The sequence below is a fragment of the Oryx dammah genome, unplaced genomic scaffold, assembly GCF_014754425.2.
Source record: "Oryx dammah isolate SB20612 unplaced genomic scaffold, SCBI_Odam_1.1 HiC_scaffold_6, whole genome shotgun sequence".
NCBI lineage: Eukaryota > Metazoa > Chordata > Mammalia > Artiodactyla > Bovidae > Oryx > Oryx dammah.
The window spans coordinates 9537910-9551154 of NW_024070190.1; the positions used below are offsets into that span (position 1 = coordinate 9537910).

The 13245-nt window shown below is 40.3% G+C and overlaps 1 protein-coding gene across 2 annotated transcripts in view; it reads right to left on the minus strand.

Annotated features, from left to right (window-relative positions):
• Nucleotides 1-13245, minus strand: part of NTPCR (nucleoside-triphosphatase, cancer-related) — a 36507-nt gene that overhangs the window by 20391 nt on the left and 2871 nt on the right. For both annotated transcript variants that reach the window (XM_040242734.1, XM_040242735.1), the window contains exons 2-3: nucleotides 10376-10538; nucleotides 9656-9752 (exon numbers count right to left, since the gene is read on the minus strand). In XM_040242734.1, the coding sequence (XP_040098668.1) occupies nucleotides 9656-9752; nucleotides 10376-10538 (260 nt within the window). The remainder of the gene's footprint in view (nucleotides 1-9655; nucleotides 9753-10375; nucleotides 10539-13245) is intronic.

Consider the following 13245-nt stretch of genomic DNA (forward strand, 5'->3'; position numbering starts at 1 on the left):
AGAACTAGAAAGGCAATGATACTCTGTTTTTGGCTGTGGAGAATGAAAACTGTCTGGAAGATTAGGAAGTTCTGTATATCAAAGTAAGTATAGTTTTGTATAGTTCAATCACTCCATATAAGACTTTGTAATGGAGTTCAACTCATGCCAGTTCTGCTGCTTATAAGCTGTTTGTCATCGGGCAAACCTTCTATGCTATACCTGTTTCCTCTCATCTGTAAAACAGAAAACAGTGACAGACTTGTCTGAAGGATGAAATGAGTTAGTGCCTAGAGCACAATCTGTACTTGGTCAGTGTTCATCCCCATTACTAAAACCACCAATATCACCACAATTTGGAAGAATGAGCAAACAAGAATGGATAAGGCATTGTTTGAAAGAATAACAACACAAGCAATTACCAGAGTATTGATGCAAGCATCAGATCAATGGAAGAGAACAGACAACCCTAAAGCATTATACAAACATGTATTTTTTAATAAAATAAATTTAGCATAATAAACTAATGAGAAGTGACTTATTAACAGATGGTTTTGAAAAACCGGCTAAGTATTTGGAAGAAAATCAATTGAGAGTCTCATTGAATATAACATTCCAGATAAATCCAGATGGATTTTAAAATTGTCTTTTTAAAAAGCACAAAGAAGAAACATATAGGTACAATTTTATATTAACTTACAATAGGGACAGACTTTTACAATGTTAAAAAAAGAAATACAGAAAAAGGAAATCACCAAAGTGATAAACTGAGAAATGGAATCAATAAGATTTTTTTACAAGTTATTTACCTTACAAAAGATCTCTTTAAGCTAAAAGGAAAAAAATGGGGAAATGAACGAACAACTTAGATGTTTAAAAATACCCAACAACTGAAAAAATTTTAACCTCACTAGTACCTTAAAAATGCAAATCAAAGCAAAGCCACATGTTTATCAAAAGTCAGTACAGTGCTCAGTGTTGGCAGAAGTACAGCAAGGCAAACATGCCTGCACACAGCAAGAGGTGCAAAGTGACACGTGTCACACACGCAACAACCCTGGAAATCCACGCCCTCCACCCAGTATTCCACATTATTCCACCTGTAGGTCCCTACAGGGAAACAACCGTGGCTGGATAAAGACTGAGGTACAAAGAGGAAGTCCTGCAAAGTTACCTGCAACAGTGATAAATAATCTCAATGTCTGACACTGAGGGAGTAATAGTTACATCAGAGATGAAAATCCATGTCCTAATATATTATGCAATCAATAAAGTATTAATTTTTTCTTTATGGCCATGCCACATGGCTTATAGGATCTTAGTTCCACAACTACATCTGAACTCGTGCCCCCTACAGGGGAAGCACTGAGTCCTAACCACTGGACTACCAGGGAAATCCCAAAGTATCACAGTTTTGAAGATCATATGTGAGACCAGTCCCATATCACTCAATAATATTAAATGAAAAAGCCCACACCAATAAAACTATATTTGGCATTTTCCCCAATTCTGGATGACTATTAAAAAAAAAAAAAAAAACAGGTATAGAAAAACGGCAGAAAATATGCTAAGAATGGTTAACTCAGTGATAAGACTGAGTTATCCATATTTTCTTATCTTAGATTTTTTACACATTTTCTACCTTAAGTATATGGAAATTTAATACTCAAGAAAATAGTAAATGATGTCAAATAAGGGAAGATGTAGCTATGGAATGAAAAAAAACCAGCAATAGTAAACTCTGCAAGGGACTTTCTAAAAGCCTGACTGCGTCTAGAAGGTTTACAGGCTGCTCCCTATTTCATTCCCACGGGTGCCCATGATGGTGACCACCTGAGGAAAAGCTTGAGCAAGACCTCACAGCAGGCTGGCCTCCCCCTCCAGGCCTCTCCCTGGCCTCAAGCAGCTGGTTTTCAACTCACATATATGTTCTTATTTCCCAACCCACAAGAACAGCCCTGCTGACCTAATCAAAAAGAATAATTTTTCTTATGCTTCTCAGAGTATTTAAAAATAAAAAAACTCAGGAAATTTTTCAACCATAGTGAAATTTCTTATACAGAGGAGGCACTTAAGAGATATTTCTTAACTTACTGTCAGAATTTGTGTTTTCATACATCCTGGGCAACTGGATGTATGGAAACTGTCTATCTGTATAAAGACTCTCACCTGCCTGGAGACATAACCCTCCCAGACTTCAGACCATACTACAAATCTACAGTAATAAAACCAGCACGGTACTGGCACAAAAACAGACATATAGACCAACAGAGCAGACTGCTGCTGCTGCCGCCAACTCGCTTCAGTCGTGTCCGACTCTGTGCGACCCCAGAGACGGCAGCCCACCAGGCTCCCCTGTCCCTAGGATTCTCCAGGCAAGAACACTGGAGTGGGCTGCCATTTCCTTCTCCAATGCATGAAAGTGAAAAGTGAAAGTGAAGTCGCTCAGTCGTGTCCGTCTCTTCCCGACCCCATGGACTGCAGCCCACCAGGCTCCTCCGTCCATGGGATTTTCCAGGCAAGAGTACTGGAGTGGGGTGCCACTGCCTTCTCCGGAACAGACTAGACAGACCAAAAATAAACCTACACACTTAGGGTTAATTAATCTTCAACAACGGAGGCAGGAATGCATTGAGAAACTGATGATGGGAAAAAGACACACACTTCAGCAACTGTTGTTGGGAAAGCTGGACAGCTGCATGAAAATCAGTGAAGTTAGAAGGTATCCTCTCACTCAAAAGGGCTTAAAAGACAAAAAATAAAAACAAGACACTATAAAACTGATAGAATACAACACAGGCAAAGCATTCTGACACAAATTGTAACAATGTTTTCTTAGATCCCAAGGCAGTAGAAATAAAAACAAAAATAAACAAATGGGACCTGAAGGCTTCCCTGGTGGCTCAAACAGTGAAGTGTCTGCCTGTAGTGCAGGAGACCCAAGTTCCATCCCTGGGTTGGGAAGATCCCCTGGAGAAGGAAATGGCAACCCACTCCAGTACTGCTTCCTGGAAAATTCCATGGACTGAGAGGCTCCTCAGAGCCTGGTAGGCTACAGTCCATGGGGTTGCAAAGAGTCAGACACGACTGAGTGACTTCACTGACATAAACTGTACCAATGTTTTCTTAGATCCCAAGGCAGTAGAAATAAAAACAAAAATAAACAAATGGGACCTAATCAAACTTACAAGCATTTCCACAGCAAAGAAAACCATAAGCAAGATGAAAAAACCTACAGAATGAGAAGAACATATTTACAAACAACACAACCAACAAGGGCTTAATTTCCAAAATATACAAACAACACATACAATTCAGTAACAACAAAAAAGCAGACAACCCCATCAAAAAACAGGCAGAATACCTAAATAGACATTTCTCCAAAGAAGACACAAAGATGGCCAATAGGCATAGGAAAAGATGCTCAATATCATTAATTATCAGAGCAATGCAAATTAAAACTACAAGGAAGCACAACCTCACACTGGTCAGAATAGCCAACATTTTAAAAAAATCTACAAATAATAATTGCTGGAGAGGGTGTGGAGAAAAAAGGGAACCCTACACTCCACTGTTGGTGGGAATGCAAGTTCATGCAGCCACAATGGAAAATAGTATGGAGGTTCCTCAGAAAACTAAAAATCGAGTTGCCATATCATCTAGCAATTCTACTCCTGGAAATACATCCAGGGAAAACTCTAATTCAAAAAGATACACGCACCCCTTACACTCACAGCAGCACACTCACAGTAGCCAAGACATGGAAATAACCAAAAAAGTCCACTGACAGAAGAACAGATAAAGAAGATATTTATATGTCTGTGTATGTATATATTATATATATATATATATATAATGGAATACTAGTCAGCCATGAAAAAGAATGAAGTAATGCCATCTGCAGCAACACGGGTGCCCCTTGAGACTATCATACTAAGTGAAGTAAGTCAGAAACAGAAAGAGAAGTATCATATGCTATCACTTGTCCATGGATCTGTACAGCGCAGGGGCCTCCCTGGTGGCCCAGAGGTTGGGAATCCACCTGCCAATGCGGGGGACACAGGCTCAGTCCTTAGTCCAGGAACTGGGAGCTCACGTGCCGCAGTGCAACGAAGCTGGCCTGCTGCAGCTCCTGAAGGCCTCGCACTCTGAGGCCGGTGCTCTGGACGGCAGGAGGCACCACAGTGACACAGGCGTGCACCTCGACTAGAGGAAGCCCTTGTGAAGCGACGGGGAGCCTGTGTGCCACACTGAAGACCCAGCACAGCCAAAGGAATGAACAAAGAAACAGGAAAATAAAAATTAAATAGAATACAGCACAAAGGAACTTATCTAGAAAACAGGAACAGATTCTCAGCACAGAGAACAAACTCGTGGTGGCCAAGGGAGATGAGGGGGCAGGGATGGACTGGGAGTTTGGGGTGTCAGTCACTCAGTTGTGTCTGACTCTGTGACCCCATGGACTGTAGCCCACCAAGCTCCTCTGTTCATGGAGTTCTTCAGGCAAGAATACTGAGTTGAGTAGCCATTCTCTCTTCTCCAGGGGATCTTTCCAATCCAGGGATTGAACCTGGCTCTCCTGCACTGCAGGTTCTTTACCACTAAGCCACCAGGGCAGCCCTTGGGGCTTAGCAGATGTAAACTACTATATACAAACTGGAGAAACAACAAGGTTCTATTGTACAGCACAGGGAACCATATTCAATATTTGGGGATAAACCATAATAGAAAATAATACAAAAAAGAATGTATATATGTATGTAACAGTCATTTTGCTATACAGCAGAAATTAACACTGTAAATCAACTATATTTCAATTAAAAAATTTTTTTAAAAAGGCTCTGACCTGGCTAAATGTGCTTTCTAAAACTTTCAGTTTACTTTAGTTTCCAATGACCAATTGGAATTGGTCACTCCAATTGCCAATAATAAAATCTGTCTCTCTCTAAGCTCCTATTTTTGTTGCCCAGTTACTTTAAAAATTTGCTTCTTTTCTTTTTTTTCTTCAACATAAAGGCAAAACACTAATTCCTTTCCCTTTCTTCACTTCAATGAAATACATGAGATGGAAGAAAAATTTCTGCTTCAGAAAAGAAACTGATGACCTTGACCTGCAGCCTTGGAATTTTTCCTACCTACAATGTGAAAGTCTGGGTTTGGTAACCAAACTATAAAATACTGGAAAAGTCTGGTTTTTTTTCTTCCTCTTTTAATTAAAAAAAAAAAAAAGGGGGAGAGCTATTCTAGCTCTTATTCTGGTCAGTACACGATTTCTTATATAATCCTGCAGCTAGACATCAAGCCCATATGTACACACTGGCCCTCCTGGGATTGTCTGCTCTAAGCAAGGTGCATAAAAATCAATTCCTTCTATCGATCCAGTACCCAAAGCCAGAGTCATCATCTGGAATTTTATTTGAAGTATTTCACTTGCTTCTCTAACATTTAAGTGGAGAGGTATGTACTGGGTGGGAAAATAACTAGAGATAAAAATAGCATGTTTCCTGACGGCTTCCACACAATACAACAGGCACCAGAGTCCCCAGCAGAGGGAATGAGAGAAAGTTTCAAGACAAAGAAATTAAAGAAAAAAGGTAAAGGAAGCAGGCAGGGAGCAACAAAGCCAAGGGGCAGGTGGGCATAGAGGAGCAGCAGGTGCAAGACCCCAAGGGCCCTCAGAGTCAGAAGCTGCCCTTTGCAGGCACATCCAACATTTCCAGCAGCCCTGAGCACTTACCAAAGCCTGTCTATTTCAGCTGAGCCGTGAGTATCAAAAAAAAAAAAAAAAAAAGAGCAGAGAAGCCAAAATACGAAGAGCCCGCTGAGCACAGAAACGGCAAATGACAAGGGCAGAAGGCTGGCACGTGGCGGGCAGGCTGAGCTGTGTGCGGGAGGATGGGGAGGAGGACGGGCTGCAGGAAGGCCACACAGCACAGAGTTGATAAAGAACCGCCTCTCGAGACAGGTCCACACTATTCGATTTTCACAAAAGTACATCAAAGTTGTAAGTCGATAACAGACGACATAAAACCCATATTAATATGGTCCACAAAAACCTCGCATGGCGTGACTCCGCTCACCTCAGCAAGCGTCCATCTTTCCCCACATGCTCCCGCCCAGGCCCCGAGGCCTCGGCGTCTCTGCTCCTGTCACCCGCAATGCTCTCCCCAGACCTCCACAAAACACCCCACTATTCTCTCCTGGAAGCGATGGTGCCCTTCTCATCTTTTCATTTCATCCAAAGGCCACCACCCCAGAGCTCTTTCCTGGTCACCAGATCTAAAGTCAGCTCCTCTCATCTCTCACACAGCACTCCATTCTTTTTTCTTGGCAGCATTTATGATAATTATCCATTTATTTGCTTAATATCTACATTTCCCACTAGAATGAGAGTCTTGAGAGTAGAAACACGTTTTGCTCATGACTATATATCAAGGATTTGATAAATATTTGATGAATGAATGCAGAAAACAAGTAATACACAATCTACAAAGCCAAAAGTTGGTTCTTTGAAAAGATCAACTAAACTAACAAACCTGTAGTTATTAAGTCCAAAAAGAGACAACAGTTAAAATGCATGAAAGAAGGGAAAATATTAACAGATTTTGCAAAGTAAAAAGGATTATAGGGGAATATGCCAAATTAAGTAACTTACTATCTAACAACATGGACAAAATAAATTACTAACAGACACACAATTACCACAACTAATTCAGCATGAAATAAAAAAAACCAGCAGATGTATAATAAATAAAGAAATTGAATTCATAATTAGAAAGCTTCCCGTGAAGAAAAACCTAGGCCCACATGGCTTCACTGGTGAATTCCAGCAAACATTCCGAGAAAAATTAATACCAATTCTTCACAAACTCACCAAATTGAGCTTCTGGCTGAGGCAATTAGGAAAGAAAAAAATAAAAGGCATCCAAAACAAAAAGGAAGAAGTAAAATTTTCCCCATTTGCAGATATCATCATTTTGTAAATAGAAAATTCTAAGAAATTCACTAAAGAACTATTAGAACTATTAGTCTGCCTAGGTTGCAGGATATATTAGTAATGAACATTCTAAAAATAAAATTGGGAAACTTTTACAAAAAGGTATAAATTTTTTAAAAAGAAGTATAAGACTTGTATGCTGGAACAATGTAACTGAACAAAATCAAAGACAGTCTAAGTAAATATAAAGATAAGTCATGTTCATGGGTCAAAAGATTCAATATTGTTAAGATGGCAATGGGGCTTCCCTCACAGCTCAGTTGGTAAAGAATCTGCCTGCAATGCAGGAGACCCAGGGTTGGGAAGATCCTCTGGAGAAGGAAATGGCAACCCACTGAAGTATTCTTGCCTGGAGAATCCTACGGACAGAGGAGCCTGACAGGGTACAGTCCGTGGGATTGCAAGAATCAGACACGGTTTAGTGACTAAACCACCACCACCAAGATGGCAATACTCCCCAAACTGATTTATATATCCAACACAACCTCTATCCGCATCCTAGCTTCAGTAATCAGATACTGTCATTCTGATATAAGAACAGATGGAAGTGACATGAAGATAAACTGAATAGAATTGAAAACAGAACTGAACTGATTTGTAAAAGAGTGTCAGTGTAACTAAATGGAGAAAGAAGTCTTTTCAACAAACAGTTCTGAAACAACTGGATATGTACATGCAAAAGAATGACTTTTAATCCATACCTTACGCCATACACAAAAACCAGTTCAAAGTAGACCACAGGCCTAAATGTATTAGTAAAGCTATAAAGTTCTTGGAAGAATGGATGGAAATAAATCTCCATCAAACAGCATCAGGCCAAAGCCTTCTTTGGTAAAACTAAACAAGCACAAACAACAGAAGAATAATAGATGAACTAGGCTTTTCAAATATAAAACCATTTGTGTCATCACATCTAGAAAGTAAAGACAACTACAGAGAAGATAAATACAGGCGTCCCTTGGTATCCAAGGGAGACCAGTTCCAGGGCCTACCCACACACACCAAATCCAAGGATGCTCATATCCTTCATATGAAATGGCACAGCAGTTTGTCTTCCACAACCACAGATGTGGAATGCACAGAATCAAAGAGTCAACCGTATACCAGCAAATCAGTTATCTGAAAACAGACTGGTATCCAGAACTCACACAGACATCTTACAACTCAGTAATAAAAAGACAACTGAAGCAATTAAAAAATGGGCCAAAGAAAAAGACATTTCTCCAAAGAAAATATACGAATGGCCAGTAAAGTACGTGAAAAGATGCTCAACATCAGAGATCAACAGGGAAGTGCATATCAAAACCACAATGCGATATTGCATCACACCTACTAGATTGTACATAATTAGAAAGAGACAGTAGTTAGCAAGGCTATAGAGAAAATGAAACCTTCATTCGTTGCAGGTGGGAATGTAAAACAGCACCACTGGTTTGGAAAACACTAGTGATTTCTCAAAAAGTTACATATATAATTATTACCTCATGTAGGTATATACCCAAGAGAACTAAAACAGATATCTACACCAAGACTTGTACATAAATGTTCAGAGCAGCATCATTCATAATAGCAAAAAGTAGAAACATATCCAGATGCTCATTAGCTGAAGAACAGACAAATTATCTGTGGTGTAGCTATACAATGCAATATTATACAGCCATAAAAGGAACAAAGTACTGATATACGCTGTGATAGGGATAAACCCTGTAAGTTTTATGCTAAATAAAATAAGCTAGTCACAAAAGACCACATACTATATTATTTCCTCCTCAGAAAATATTCAGAATAGCCAAATCTGCAGACAAAAAAGTAGGATAGTGGTTGCAAAGAACAGCAGAGACACAGGAATGGAGATTGCTTACGGGAATGGGGTTTCTTTGGGGGATGACAAAAATGTTCAAAAATTGGGCTATGAGAGTTGACTGCACAATCCCATAAGCATATGAGAAAAAAACTGAACTGTATATTTTAAATGGGTGAATTGTACAGGATGTGAATTATATCTCAAAATGTGCTCAGTTGCTCAGTCATGTCCAATTCTTTGTGACCCCTATGGACTGTAGCCCACCAGGATCCTCAGTCCATGGGATTCTCCAGGCAAGAATACTAGAGCGGGTGGCCATTTCCTGCTTCAGGAGATCTTCCCCACGCAGGGATTGAACCTGTGTCTCCTACGTCTCCTGCTTTAGCAGGCAGATTTTTTACTGCTGAGCCACATGGGAAGCCCATACCTCAATAATGTTGTTTTTTTTTTAAAAAAAAAAAAAAACAAAACAAAAAACAGGTAATACAGTGATGTAATGTATTAAGTCCTTACCATTATGTTCATATAATGACATTTTACCTTCCTAAATATTTACTTGTTGTGGTGTGAAGATGGGGTTAAAATGTAAACAAGGGGAGATCAGAGGAAAGACTTATCTTTGGGGACTGTGGAAGATTGGCATCAAAGCCCACCTGGTATAAAGTCTTTTACATGTACTGAATTTCTGTGACAAAGAATTTACTTGTAGTTCAGAGTGACAGTAAATTAGGTAAGCTCAATCACTTGAAGACTTTTAAGCTATAAAACACAAAACTGACGTCTCTGTGGAGCAAAAGCCACTCTGTTCCCAGGGCTAGCAATTCCCACAAGGTACTAAGAACAGCAGGGCTTCAGAAGCAGAAAGACACACTCACATTCCTCAAGACTGGGAGCGCCAGCTGCTCAAAGGACGTCAGGTCCACCACGTACTGCCCTACACGGCACTCACGCTTTCCAGGCAGAGGCTCTGACCTGAAAGAAAAAGATAGTACATCCCTCGTTGAGAGACCCCTGTAGTGACTTCCGATTTTTAGCTGCTCCACTGAGCCTCTGGCCTTCTCCATGTGCTAAACCATCCTTAAAAAATCACCTACACAGAGAGCGGCAGTGAGCAAAGCCCATCTGATTCCTCCTTCTCTCCTGGGAACAGGGCTAACACTGGTGCACACCAGTACCCACAGCCTGGCAGTTGCCTCCAAGAAGCCGGCGTATCACCTATCTTAGAACAGCGACAGAATCAGGGCCACAAGGCACCAAGTGAGAAGAGCTTACTATTCAGTGGAATAAGTTTGCACTGAAATATGGTATTTTCAACCTTGGGTTTCATATGATGACTTCAACCTCTGTTTTCTTTGATGCCAAGAAAGCCACAAAGGCTCAAGATCCTTTAAGACAGAAGGGACCACCTGGCTCAGCCCTGGGCCCCAAGAGAATAAAACACCGCAGAGGGACTTCCTTGGTGGTCTAGTGGTCAAGATTCTGCCCTTCCAATGCAGGGGGCGTAGGTTTGATCTCTTAGTCGGGGAATTAAGACCCTGCATGCCGTGAGGCATGGTCAAAAAAGAAAAAACCCTTCAGAAATGAAGCTGCAGTACCCAATTCTGGATAAAGGTCCTCGGATGCCAGACAACGTGACCACATCAAACCCTATTCTTCTTCCTCCCTGTCTGACTTCTTCTGTATAAAACCCATCGACAGGCACGCCAGAGGACTTTAAAACTTCAGTGGCTTTCTGGATCAGTGTTGTTTTGCCAACTCCTAGGGAAAAAAAAAAAAAAAGTCCATCAGGAACCACTGCCTTGTTGGAGCACAGCAACCAGGAGAGAAATGGGCTTCAAACAGCTTTTATGAATATTAACTTCACTTACCTTTGATTGCTCCAGGTGTTAAAACTTTTTAATTTCAAGTAGAAAACAAGCATAATAAAAATGTGAATGGTACACTGAAGTTTATTTTTAAATTCTGAAACCTTATTAGTTTTGTCACATACATAATCGGAAAACCAATTGAGTGGTTTTCTGATGATAATTTCAAGTGCAATTTGCATTCTACAAGACAAGCTTTTGTTTTCTCCTAGGTTTACTCTTCTTGAGGGAGCAAACTTTTCCACCTAGAAAGTAAAGCTGGTCAAGCTTCAGGCAAAGGCTGGATGCTTTAAGTTAGGATTTCAAGACACTCTGAACCTACGTTTAACAGTGGGAACATCCCTTCATTTCTCCTTGGATTTACAATGTATGGCTCCCCAAAATGGGACTCTTAGATACCTCCAACGCTACTAGAAGTGGCAATTTTTCAACTTTTTCCAGAGGAGCAATCCCATCAGGTTGGCCATGCCTTCCATCACCTCCTCAGTTCAGTTCAGTTTAGTTCAGTTGCCCAGTCGTGTACAACTCTTTGTGACCCCATGGACTGCAGCACGCCAGGCTTTTCTGTCCATCACCAACTCCCAGACCTTGCTCAAATTCATGTCCATCAAGTTGATGATGCCATCCAACCATCTCATCCTCTGTCGTCTCCTTCTCCTCCACCTTCAATCTTTTCCAGCATCAGGGTCTTTTCCCATGATTCAGTTCTTTGCATCAGGTGGCCAAAGTATTGGAGTTTCAGCTTCAGCATCAGTTCTTCCAATGAATATTCAGGACTGATTTTCTTTAGGATTGACTGCTTTGATCTCCATCACCTCCTAGAGTATTCCCAAGTATTCCTTTGACTTGCCCCCAACCTCTTCCCAAATTATAACCTATGCACCTCCACCCACTCATTCTCCCCACCCAGGACCCCTTCCTTTCCTCCCAGCCTGGCCCATGGACTACTCTGATTAACGCTTGGGTGCTTACAAGTTAAATACTATTTAATACTACTACTCACTCACACTGTGGAGCCAGGCCCTGGTCTCACACGCCTCACAAGCATTTTCTTGCTTAATTCTTCACAATCGCCCTCTGAAGCAGTTGCCACTCTTGTCCCTATTTTACAGAAGAAGAGACTGAAGCCCAGAGCGGACAGGCAACTTATCCATGGTTAGACAACTGAGAGACCATACAGCTTAACAGGGGCCTTCATCTGCCACCATGACTTTGTTTATTTCATATGAACCTTGTTCTCATATAGATAAGTCAGTGGCATCATAATTACCCTAAAATGGGAAACCAAGTCTGAAACACAGCTATTATGAGACACAACAGGGTTGCAAGTTATATTATTCCTATGGCTGCCCATGCAGAGTCATCAGGGTTCCCTAAGAAGCTTTTGAAGCTTACTTGAAATAAAATATGATGTTATTCTCATTTAGTTCATTCTTCCTGCATATTTCACACTAACAAACAATGGCCTTTTGAAACATGAACAGCAACGCACACTCATGGCACTAGGAGAAAATGTAACCCCACCTCTGTCCCTCAGTAACTGATGCTTTAGGGAAGTCACGGAAGAATCCGCTTAACACAGGCAAGTGGCCTCTGTTGATGTGTAATTTGGGACTCTCTGAAACAACTTAATGTTGATTCATAACAGATTGTCAAATTATGGTATAATGTGTATAATGACATAAACCCACAGGAATCTCATGCAACCATTAGAGAACACTGTTTACCTATGGAAAGAGCTTACTGCTTAGCATGGAAAACAGACCACAACATATGAAAATAATATATGGAGAAAAAGCAGGTTGAGAAACAGCAGAAATACACAGTAGAATTCCATTACTTTTTTTTTTGAAAGACCACAAATAACAAATGTTGGCAAAGATGTGGAGAAAAGGGAACCTCGTACTCTGTTATATATAAACTGGTGCAGCCACTATGGAAAACAGTATAGAAGTTCCTCAAAAAACTAAAAACAGAACTATCATATGATCCAGAAATTCCACTCCTGGGTATATATCCAAAGAAAACAAAACCACTATTTTGAAAAGATAAATGTACGCCCAAATGTTCATAACAGCATTATTTACAAGATATGGGAGCAACCTAAGTTTCCATCAACAGATGAATGGACAAAGATATGGTATACAATACAATGAAATAGTATTCAATTGTAAAAAAAGAATGAAATTTTGCCATCTGCAACATCATGGATGGGCCTGGAGGGTATTATGATTAGTGAAATAATTCAGGCAGAGAAAGACAAATACTGTGTGGTACCACTTATATATGGAATCTAAAAAATAGGACAAGCTAGTTTTATATAATAAAAAAGAAACAGACTCACAGACAGAGAGAACAAACTAGTGGTTACCAGTGGGGAGAGGGGAGGGGTATGATGGGGAGATTAAGAGGCACAAACTACTACGTATGAAACAAATGAGCTACAAGGATATATTGTACAGCACAAAGAAATACAGCCAATATTTTACAATACCTATAAATAGAATCTTAAAAAACTGTGAATCACTCTTATACACATGAAACTTACAGAATACTGTAAATCAACTATATCTCAATAAAAAAGAAAGTGAAGTATGTAG